Source organism: Crotalus tigris, unplaced genomic scaffold (genome assembly GCF_016545835.1).
Source record: "Crotalus tigris isolate CLP2741 ecotype Arizona unplaced genomic scaffold, ASM1654583v1 scf7180000017648.698776, whole genome shotgun sequence".
In the NCBI taxonomy this organism is placed as follows: Eukaryota; Metazoa; Chordata; class Lepidosauria; order Squamata; family Viperidae; genus Crotalus; species Crotalus tigris.
The window spans coordinates 670,540-682,935 of record NW_024096540.1 but is presented as its reverse complement, the minus strand read 5'-3'; the positions used below and the strand labels follow the sequence as shown (position 1 = coordinate 682,935).

The 12,396-nt window shown below is 37.4% G+C and overlaps 1 protein-coding gene across 1 annotated transcript in view; it reads right to left on the bottom strand.

The window, feature by feature from the left end:
• LOC120304766 (gamma-aminobutyric acid receptor subunit alpha-2-like) overlaps nt 1–12,396 on the bottom strand; it is a 211,418-nt gene that overhangs the window by 13,625 nt on the left and 185,397 nt on the right. The window contains exon 8 of the mRNA XM_039335715.1: nt 11,796–11,948. Within this exon, the coding sequence (XP_039191649.1) occupies nt 11,796–11,948 (153 nt within the window). The remainder of the gene's footprint in view (nt 1–11,795; nt 11,949–12,396) is intronic.

The following is a 12,396-nucleotide window of genomic DNA, read 5'->3' as shown; positions in this document are numbered from 1 at the left end:
AGGTGGATCTCTCTTATTTTTAAGAGGGGCCGGATGTCAGAATCCAATCATATTTCATCTTTAATTATCAAATATAGAAACTCCCAATTCTGCCTTCTTTGGATTCTGCCATAAGAGGGAGAGAAGGGGGAGAACAAAAGGGCTTTATGGCCCTCACTTCCTTCAGTAGACTTCAAAGAGCTGAATGCTGAATGTGTGTTTATTGTAACCTATTGTAACCTCAAAGCGTTAACACCAGAGAACATTAGCATTAACAAAGAAGAGTATTTGCCTTTCATGTAGTTATCTGAAGTCTCCATCCAGACGGAAGAAAGAAGAAACGGGGTGGAATTGTGATACTTGAAACTATCACTGGAAGGGGGGTTGATTGGGTGGGACTACTGGGGAACCCCTTAAAACCTTGAATGGGAGAGCTTGGACCCCAAGTCCTGTCTAGCATGCCTGCAACCATTTTCTCTTAATAAAGGATTCCTGTTGGAAGAACTATTCCAAGAGTTCTGTCTTCTTAAGATGCAAAGTGGGGTGGGTCCTTACAAATGGTTAGGAATTTATTTTAATTGAATTGTATGAATAAATGGAAAATAAAAACTTTTTAATTAAAAAAAAAGAGACAACATTATAAATTGTTAGAACACCGAAAATTGGTAAATTTCACTTTGCATTAGCACTTCAAAAGAAAAGAGGAATAGCTTTATACATTAAAGAAACGATGAACCCCAAACAAATCTAGGCAGATGAAAAGAGGAGAATATTAATGGTGGAAATAATGATGGATCAAAAACAGATACTGATGGTAACAATATATGCACCAAATGATAAACAAGAACAATTTTACCAAAAACTTTATAAAAAATATTAGATTTAAACTATCAAAATCTTTGTATAATGGGAGACTTTAATGCAATAACAGATGGAACTTTGGACTACAAAGGCGCCAAACAAGGGAGAAAAGGAGGAAATATTTTACCTAAAGCGTTTTTAAAAATGACAGAAAAACTCTGTATCCAAGATAAATGGAGAGAAAAAAATCCAAAGAAATTACAATATACATTTTACTCAAATAGACATAAATCATGGTCTAGAATTGATATGATATGGACATCTTTAGAACTTAATATGATGATACAAGAAATTGAGATAGAAATTAATGTTCGGGCAGATCATAACCCAATAAAGATGACTTGGAGAGGAACTAAGAAAAAATTAAGATGGTCCTTGAATAAATTTATATTGAAAAAAAATAATTTTTACAACTAGTGACAAAGGAAACATTTGTACGTGAGAATGGGAAGGCTTTTAGAGAGATATGTGTGTGAAAATGGGAAGACTTTTGGAGAGAATTGTGCGTGAGAAAGAGAAAGAGAAGGTTTTATCAAAATAATAAGAATTGTATTAATGCAAGGTTGGCAAAAGGGAATATTATTGGAAGAAGAGAAAAATAAAGAAAGCTATGATGTGGACTATAGAATTATAGAAACTAATTGTTATTGATTGTTTTTTAAATATAAATCAGACAACATAGATACAGTTAGGCTGAAACCTAGTGACTGTGATTTTTTAAAGTAATAAAGGTGTTGTTTTAGAGTGCTGTGTTGTTTTTTATACATTGGCTTTTATTGTTTTTATTTGATGAGTTCCCCAATGGATACAGTTATGGAAGATGAGAAGTGTGAGACTTATGAAATTATTGGAAACTCCTGTCCTGATAGTTTCCAGCTCATCGTATAAAATGTACATTGGGTTTTTGTCTGCTATTTTATTTGTACTCTACAGAGCCTGTTCACTGGGACCAGTCTCCCTTTAGAGAGTAGGATGGCCTCAAACCTGCTGCCTTTCCAAAGGCCACGAGAACCTGGCTATATGGCCCAGGCTGGAGTTCTGATTATGTTAAAGACTCATTTTCTTCAAACCACTGACACCAATGATTGTAATATCTCTTGGCTGTAATCTATATTTAATTTATTTTTGTACTGTGTTTTTAATGATTTTAATTGTTGTATGAATGTTTGCTGCCCAAAGTAACTGATTTGAGAGGGGCAACTATACAAATACATATATTCCTCTCATCTTGGCAGAAAGAAAATGGATTTAAATGTGACCATTTTCACATTTTAATTGTCTTTCAAACTTCCTGGAAAATTGTAGAGTAGACTGTACCTAATACAGTATTAGATAGAAATAAATATGCTCATGAATTTTAATCATATACAAAAGATTATTAAAAGAAAAACAGGGGAATAGCATCTTTCTATTCTAGCATATGAAATCATAAATTATTGGAGATTTCTGGTTTTGCGTTGTAGTGAGATGATCACAGGGAAGAAGGGCTCTGCCTCTCATTTCCGATTTCGTCCTGCTGAGGGTTCAAAAAGGGCCTAAAGTTTCCCCAGAGATGCAACGAAGAAGGAGGAGATCCTTGTCGATCGTGGTGAGGCAATGGCTGAACCACTTGATCTGAGGAAGCCCTCTGAACCATCAGGCGAAAGACTGCTGCAAGCTAGCAGCCAATCGGAAGATACCGACAGCCGGAAAAAAAAGCACGACCAAGCAGATAAGCATCGCAATCTGGAACTAAGTGAGATCAACCTTCCTGCTCTATAATTATAAAAAATTTTCCTTCAAGAAAAAAAATCCCAAAAGCAAGGCTTACAGAAGAAAGAAGGTGGGAGGGATTTCTTTCCTGGCACCCCTTCCACTAGAAGAATAGTGGCAGCTTAAAAGCTTTGGGAGAAAAGCAGATAGACCACAAAACTAACTTGGAAATAATTTAAAGTTGTAACATTGAAAAATTTGGGAGATCTAAAAGACTTTGAAAACTTTATTTTCTTTGTCCTTTTTTTGGAAAAAGTATTGAACAGAGCTTTCAAGAAATAAGTCTTAGTTGAAAATAAACCTTTAATGACATCTAGTGGTGGAAAAAAGGAACAGTACCAACATTTTGTTTTATATTTGGCCTGGAAGAAATGACTTTGGCTTGAAGCCCAAACAGAGATAGCATGCTAGATTCTTTAATGTGTTTGAATTTCTCAGCTTTGCAGATTGCAGCTGGAAAAGGGAGAAAAAAAAACTCTTTGGGCTGTTTTTTCTGCATGATGGATTATAACTATAAACTATTTTAAAGCCACCAGCTTTCCTGGATTACAAATACTATTTGCACTGCAGTGTCAAAAATTACACAGGAAAATTGGACTCTTGGCTATTTTCTTTGGAAGAGGACTTGTGGATTATTAACTTGGAATAGCAAGACCTTGAGGAGTACAAACTTTGGCGGTTTGGGATTTCTGGATTTTTGGACAACTTTGTGGAGTTGGTGCTGAAAGAAAAAGCTAAAAGTGGATTATAAACTCTTTCCAGCTATAGACTCCCTTTTGGAGGGGAGTGCACTGGATAATAAACCCCTATGCTCAAGAACCATTTAGAGACAGTGGAAACTTGACTCTTGGCAACTCCCTTTGGGAGAGCTCCTATGGATTATTAACCCTATATTCAGGACCTTTTGGATTACAATTCTAGACAGAGTGATAACTTTGGACCTTTGGACAATTGTTTGAAGCTGAGATTGAAAGACAGAAGTGGATTAGAAGATTTTTTTCCCCTTCCTGCTTCCCCTGTGTGTGGGGGAGCTTATTGGATTATAAGAGGCTACAGATAAAGATCATAAGACCTACTGCAGATGAACTTAAAGGACACATGGTAATATTGATTGTAAGATTGGAGGGTTTGTATAAAGCTGATAATAGGGGTATATATTAGAACTGAGAAAGCTTTGGAGAGTGGGAACAAAAATGAATGTTTCTAATTTAGCTAAAGCTAGCAAAAAACAACCTCAGGCCCATCTTCTACTACCCCCAGTCCTGTGTATCAGAGATCAATTGATGCAATGTTACAGCAAGAAAAAACCAACAATTTTCAGAAGGAAATGCAAACCACATTACAATTAATTCAGGAGGCAATTACTTCACATAAAGAAGATGCAAAGATGAAGAAACGAAAGATAACTTTGATAAAATGAGGGAAGAAATCCACGATTTGAAATCCCAACTGGAAAACTTCCAACACAAGTTTTCAAAGAATGAGCAAAGGATTCAGACAATTGAAGATAAATCAGTAGAAACTGATCAAAAGATCGAAGAAATAAAAGATGAAAACCAAGGATTGATGCAGGCAAATAGAGAATTAGAGGATTCAGTAGCAGTTTTAGAAATAGAAAAGTCATCTTATTTTTTAAAATTTCAGAATATAATGGAAGACAAGAAAGAGGACCTTGCTGATCTGATGATAGAACTGTTGGCTGGTGCATTGGGAGTGGGAAAGCAGGAAATGGAGGGAAAGATACACCAAATATTTAGAGTTAACTCAAGTTATGCAAGAAGAAATAAAGTCCCCAGAGAGATTCATGTCAGATTTGTTAAAAGATCAACAAGAGATGAGATATTGAGAAGAGTAAGAGATGACCCATTGCAATATAAGGGAAAGAAATTGTGGTTTTGAAGCAGATACTTAGGAGCATAAGGGATTCACGAAGAGAATACCAATTTTTGACCAAAAAACTAATTAAGAGAGGAGTGACTTTTAGATGGCTGATGCCGGAAGGGATACTAATCAATTGGGACGCAAAAAGATACATATTGGATTCCATCTTTAAAGCAAAGGAATTTCGTGACAGTTATAGAGCTTTTCTTGAAGAAGGAAACCCAGAACTCCAACCAGAAGGGGAACTTAGAAAACAGGAAGAGACAGCATTAGAAGGGGTGGCCAAGAGAATATGAAGAAATAGAAATCACAAATCAAGAAGAAAAGGCTAAAGGGAAAGAACAGAGACAGACTAGAACAACAAGGAGAATAAAACCTAAATATAACTGAAGAAGATGGGAAAGGACAATGGGATGCTTTCAATGAATATAAATGGACTGAACTTCCCCTTAAAAAGGAAAAAAAAAATCTTTACACAATTACAAAAACTAAAAATGGATATAGTCTGTCTCCAAGAAATGCATATTAAAAGACAGCATTATACATTTCTGGAATGCCTGAAAACTGGAAACTTTATTTCTCACTAGCACAACAAAGGAAAAGAAGAATAGCTCTATATATCAAAGAAACAATGAACTCCAAACAAATCTACTCGGATGAAGAAGGTAGAATACTATTGGTAGAAATAATGATAAATCAAAAACAGACATTGATGGTAGTAATTTATGCACCGAATAATAAACAAAAAGAATTTTATCAAAGATTACATAAGAAAATAGTGAAAATAAAGAATCAAAATATTTGTTTAGTAGGAGATTTCAATGCAATTATAGATGGAAAATTAGACTGTAGAAGTAGTAAAATAGGGAAAAAGGAAGGGACATCTTGCCTAAGGTCTTTTTTAAAATGGCAGAAGAAATTTGTATACAGGACATATGGACAGAAATAAATCCTAAGAAATCTCAATATACATTTTATTTAAATAGTCACAAATCATGGTCTAGAACTGACATGATATGGATATCTCCTGAATTAAGAAGGGACATAAAAGAGATTGAGATAGAAATAAATGTATGGGTGGACCATAATCCAGTAAAGATGACATGGAGAGGAATAAAGGAAAAAATAAGATGGACATTAAACCAATCCTTATTGAAAGAGAAAGAATTTATATAAAAAGCTGTAAAGGAAATGGAATTTTTCTTCAAAGAAAACAAGAAAGAAGATACATTACTCCAAAATGTTTGGGATACAGCCAAAGCATATTTTAGAGCAGTGATGGCGAACCTTTTAGAGACCAAGTGCCCAAAACCCGCCCCACCCGTCCCTGCTCCGCCTCCCGCCCTGCTTGCCCCACCCCTGCCTGCCCCCTGCCCTGCCTGCCCACAGGGCCACCCACCACCTCCATGGCCCACCACAGATCACCCAGGTGGCCTTGCAGCACCATGGCAACCACACCCTCCACCTGCACCCTGCAACATCATCTACACGCGATGGGGCATGAGGGTGGAGTCTTGTCCCTGCTGCCCGGCCTGCCATGTCCTTGGCTCTGCTGCTCCATGCAGGAGGGGGCTGCGGGGGGGAGGCAGGGCTGGGGTGACAACGCATGTGCCCACAGAGAGGGCTCCGAGTGCTGTCTCTGGCACACGTGCCATAGGTTCGCCACCATTGTTTTAGAGGATTAGCCATAACTTATATGACGAAAAAGATGAAAGACAAAAAACAACAACAAACTAAGCTAAAAGAAGAACTTACAAAATTAAAATTAGAATTACAAAGATCCACAAAAGAAAACTCTCAAAAACAAATGGAGATAATAAAACACAAATTAAATTTAATAGAAGCTGAAGAAATGGCCAAACAAATCAAAAGAGGAAAATAACATTTTTTTTGAAAATGCTAATAAGCCGGGGAGATGGTTGGCTTATAAATTGAAAAAAGAAAGAGAGAAGAAACTGATAAACAAGTTACAAGATGTGAGAGGTGATTTACAATGTCAAAACTATGCAATAAAAAATAATTAAAGAATTTTATGAAACACTCTATAACATAGAAGAAATTCCTTAGGAAAAAATAAGGCACTATATAAAAAATGCTAAGTTACCAAAAATTTCAGAGAACTTCAAGAATATGCTAAATGGAAAAATAACAGTGATGATGTTGATGGAAGCTATAAAAACACAAAAAAATGACAAGACACCAGGCCCAGATGGGCTACCGGCAGAATTTTACAAATGTCTACAAGATACATTGACCCCATCAATGCAAGAAATGTGTAATGAGGTATTATTAAAGGTCAAATTACCAACTACCTGGATAGAAGCCAATATTACGCTAATACCAAAAGAAGACTCAGACTTGACCCAGATAAAGAATTACAGCGTAATATCTCTACTAAATGTGGATTATAAAATCTTTGCTTCAATAATAGCAAAAAGATTAAAGAGATTTTTGATTGAAAAATGGATTCTTACCAAAGAGACAAATAAAGAATAATTTAAGAATGATTTTAGACACATTGGAATATTATGAAATGCATCCAGGGAAACAAATGGCATTGCCAGATGCACAGAAAGCTTTTGATAATGTCAATTGGCAATTTATGGTTCAACAATTAAACTATATGGATTTTGGAGAAAACTTTATAAATTCAATCAAAACAATTTATCACAGACAAACAGCTAAAATAATTGTGAATGAAGATCTTACGGGGAATTTCAATATTAAAAAAGGTACAAGTCAAGGGTGTCCACTATCCCCACTATTATTTATTTTAACCTTGGAACTGTTAAACAGAAATGTTAGACAGGACTCAGAAATTAAAGGAATGGAGATAAAAGATGAAAAGTACAAATTACAAGCATTCGTGGATGACTTAGTATTTATATTAGAGGATTTGTTGGAGACAAGTCCTAAATTAGTAGCAAAGATTAAAGCATTTGGAGAAGTAGCAGGACTGAAAATAAATAGAGAAAAGACTAAAGTTATAGTTAAAAATCTTACAGATAAACAAAAAAACCAATTGTCAGAAAAAAACAGATATTCAAGTAGTTAAGAAAGGGTTAGGGTTAATTAGGGTACTCTAATACAGGGCTTCTCAACCTTTTCACAGATTGTACCACTTTTAGGACATGACAATATTTAAGTACCACCAGTGTTTAGCAAGGTGTCAAAAAGGGGGGGGGATTTGGGGTTTTACTGATTAGTAATAGTAATAGTAGTAAAGTTGGAAGGGACCTTGGAGGTCATCTAGTCCAACCCCCTGCTCAGGCAGGAAACCCTACACCATTTTGGACAAATGGCTGTCCAGTCTCTTCTTAAAAACTTCCAGTGTTGGAGCATTTACTGCTTCTGGAGGCAGGCTGTTCCACTGATTAATTGTTCTCACTGTCTGTCAGAATCCAATTATATTTCATCTTTAATTATCAAACATAGAAAACCCCAATTCTGCCTTCTCTGGATTCTGCCATAAGAGGGAGAGAAGGGGGAGAACAAAGGGGCTTTATGGCCCTCACTTCCTTCAGTATACTTCTAAGAAACTGAATGTGTTTATTGCAACCTCAAAGAGTTTGAACTAGTTAACACCAAAGAATCTTACCATAACAAAGGGGCTATTTACCTTTCATGTAGTTTATCTGAAGTCTCCATCCAGACGGAAGAAAGGAAGAAAGGGGTGGAATTGTGATGCCTGTAACTATCACTGGAAGGAGGGGTGATTGGGTGGGACTACTGGGGAACCCCTTAAAACCTTGAATGGGAGAGCTTGGACCCCAAGTCCTGTCTAGCATGCCTGCAACCACTTCTTCTTAATAAAGGATTCCTGTTGGAAGAATTATTCCGAGAGTTCTGTCTTCTTAAGATGCAAAGTGGGGTGGGTCCTTACACTGTCAGGAAGTTTCTCCTTAGTTCTAGGTTGCTTCTCTCCTTGATTAGTTTCCACCCATTGCTTCTTGTCCTGCCTTCAGGTGCTTAGAAATGGCTTCTTCTTCTTCTTGTGCCATATCCATTATTGGACGTTGGCGATCATGTTGGCGATCCTGTTTTTATCAGCAGCCACACGAAAAAGTGCTGCTGAGTTTTGTCCAAACAGAAATGGCTAATTTACAATATTATGGAGAAGTAAAAAGTTGAGGTTCAATGTTAATGCTTCCTTCTACTGCAACAGAGGAAGTATGTTCTTTTTCCCTTCTCCCCTCACTTTCCCCCCTTTTTCCTCACCACTGTGTCCTACTATTGCTTTTGTATTTTTGTATTTTATTCTATAATCTAATAAAATATTACAAACTGTAGAAAAAAAGAAAAAAAGTACCAGTTTTAATTTCTTCTGTGGCTGTTCCTTTGCTGAATCACTTTCCCTTTGCACTGACAAATGTATGATGAATTCAAACTTTGTACTTTTATGACTTGTGGACTTCAACTCCCAGAATTCCTCAGCCCTCATGGCTGGTTGAGGAATTCTGGGAGTTGAAGTCCACAGCTCTTAAAGTTGCTAAGTTTATAGACTCCTGAGCTACCTGGTTGGCCCTTCTGAGCTTCTCCAATCCCTTCCCTGTACCCTTAAAGAAACAGGAATCAAGTGCAAAGCAAGAAAATAAAGAAACACAAACTCCGTTTTTTTCTCTTTAAGCTGGCTCAGGCTTGTCACATGTCACTATGTTGCAATCCTTGACTGAAAGGCTCTGGCAATTGCGAAGAGCTTTAGCTTTAAATTAAGCCTGTTTACCTTCAAAGAAAACTTTCTAAAAGCCACAGACAGACTCAATTAAAGGGGGTAAAACTAATTACATTTGTTTAAAGGGATTAAACCTTTCCTGATGTCTTTTTTCCCCTTCCCCCACCCAAACTAGTTCTTTTATAGCCTCTCCTCTCTCCCCCTTTTCTTCAGTTCACCTCCAGCTCCAAGCTACTTCCGGAAGCGCCAATCAGCTGGAGTCCTGCCGCTTCTGCCAGTCCTGCAGCTGCAGCTGCCTCTCCCTCAGGCTTGGCTCATTTTGGCTCATTCCCCTCCCCTGCTACAGTTGGCTAGCAATCACGTACCACCTGCCATGTGGCAAAGTACCACAAGTGGTATGCGTACCACCGGTTGAAAAGCTCTGCTCTAATACTTGGGGATATATCTAACAGAAAGGTGCCCAACAATAAAAGAAGACAACTACGTAAAATTACTAAAACAAATAAAACTAGACCTGGAAAAATGGGGAAAAAATTACAACTATCAATTTTGGGAAGAATAGCGACTGTGAGAATGAAAATCCTACCAAAACTACTTTTTTATTTCAAACAATTTTTTTTGATGAATTAAATGCATCAATATTAAAATTTATTTGGCAAGGGAAAAAGGCTAGAATTAGATTGAAAATGTTATAAGAAGCGAAAGAAAATGGACACTTTGGACTACCAGATTGAGTTTTATGTTATCAAGCAGCTGCACTAACATGATTAAAAGAATGGATAATCCTTAGAAATAAAAGATTATTATACCTAGAGTTGTATAATACCTACAACTTGGATGGCACGCCTTTCTATGGTATGAGAAGAACACAATTCATAAATACTTTCAAAATCACTGTCTAAGAAATGCATTGCTTCCGAAATGGGAAAAGATAAAATCAAGAATTTACATGAAAATACCAGGATAGATTTCGACAATGGAGGCGTTTGTACACCCAAATTTAATTAATTGTGAGAAACCTGTGACCTATCAAGATATTTTGAATACTGATGGGAAACTACAACCTAAACAAGAATTGGAAGAACAGGGCATAGAGCTATCATGGTTGCCACATTTCCAAATGCAAATGAGATACGAGAAAGATGCAAAAATATATGGTTTTTACAAAGATCAGACAGCGTTTGACCAGACACTATTGTCATCAGATGACAAACTGATTAAGAAACTGTATAGTTTTCTGTTAAATTTAAAGATGGAAGATGAAACAATGATAACTTGGGAAAAATTTTGGGCACAATGTAGAGTTAGAAAAATGGCAAAACTTATGGGAAAGAAACTATAAAATAACAAGGGCAGCTACTTATAAAGAAAACTTATATAAAATGTTCTATAGATGACACTTACCACCTGCAAGATTAGCAAAAATGTTTAAAAATATGTCTAGCAAATGTTGGAAATGTAGACAAAATCCAGGCACATATTACCATCTGGACATGCCCTAAAGCAAAGAACTTTTGGTCAAAAATACATAACTGGCTAAAGAAGATGACATGAACACATGTAGACTATAAACCAGAACTATTTCTTTTAGGTATAGATTCATTGTCCTCCCTGGGGGTCGTGGCTGTTTCATCTACAGCCATGCTGTTCTGATCCTGGAAGGAACGGAGTGGTTGTATTTGTCGTGAGTTTCGGTGCTGTCCCTCCCACCTTCTGAGTGTCTGGTAAGCAAGTTGTAGGTCTATGCGTTGATTAATCAAGTCCTCGTTAGATAGCCAGGCCTCCTTGAGCAAACAGCCACCCTTGGTGGCATCATGGCATATGGCCTCAGCATTGGCAAGATCAAACATATGGCCATGGCTGGCCATATGAGCCCATACCTTGAGGGTTGTTCTTGTCTTCTGATCGCCAACTCATGCTCATGGACCCTGGTTTTGAGCTTTTTAGTTGTTTCCTCAACATAATTGCATGGGCAATTTTTACCCTTAATTCTGTATATGACAGAAGATCTTTCATTATTGGAGAGTGGCTCTTTGGGGTGCACAATCCTAGTACGCAGGGTCTGATCTGGTCTATGGGCAAGGTCCTTGCAGGATCAGAACAGCATGGCTGTAGATGAAACAACCATGACCCCCAGGGAGGACAATGAATCTGTAGCGTGCCCTGAATTCAACTCTGGGACGTACGTTCAGGCTCGGTTAGAAGAAAGGTGGGAGGGGAGCAAAGAGCAAAAGCGGATGGATAACCAGCCTCTGGGCATTTGCACGCGCACTAAGGGAGCGACTGCAGGCAGGGGAACAGCTTGTGAACTCTCCAATATGCTGATAGGTGTGGGACAACTAGAAGCATTATGGCTGATTGAAGCAAATGGACCGGTGACTCACTCAAGGAGCAGGGTGCAGAAGCAGCTGGCCATATAAGTAAACTCCCAAATTCTTTACTTTCACTCTGACGATGTCAGCAGTTTGGCCGATGAAAGCTAAGTGGTTTTATATTAAACAGTTTTGTTTATACTTTTATTCTGGTGCTCGATTTCTTTTGTTTTTCTAACATGCACACACCCAGGATTCGTGTTTTTAATGCAATTAAAGATATGTGTGTGTGTGTGTGTGTGTAATAAATAAATAATAAATTATTACTGACTACATACCAAAAACTGTCCTTGCAGGAACAGATTCTCTGTTCAACCAGAATGACACCTGAGACAGAATGACTGTCATGATGCAGGGAAGATAGGTCTGAATCACAAAATAACCAATTTTCCTCTTCAAATGAAAATGAGCTGTCATCACTGTGTATTCACCTGAAAAAAATAGATCAGATTAATAACAGAAGAATAATTATACATTCTTCCTTATATAAGACCACACCTGGAGTACTGCAGGCAATTTTGGTCACCATATCACAAAAAAGATATTGAGAGTTTGAAAAAAAATCCGAGAAGAGCAACTAAGATGATCAAAGGTCTGGAGACTAATACATACAAAGAATGGCTGCAGGACTTGGATTTGGCTAGTCTAAAGAAAAGATGAAATAGGGGAGACATGATGGCAGTATTCCAGTATTTGAGGGGCTGCAACAAAGAAAAGGGGGTCACATTATTCACCAAAGCACGAGAGGGTAGGACAAGAAACAATGGTTGGAAACTGATCAAAGAGAGAAGCAACCTGGAATTAAGGAGAAACTTCCTGACAACGAGGACAGTTAATCAGTGGAATACCCTGCCCCCAGAAATCATGGGCACTCCATCA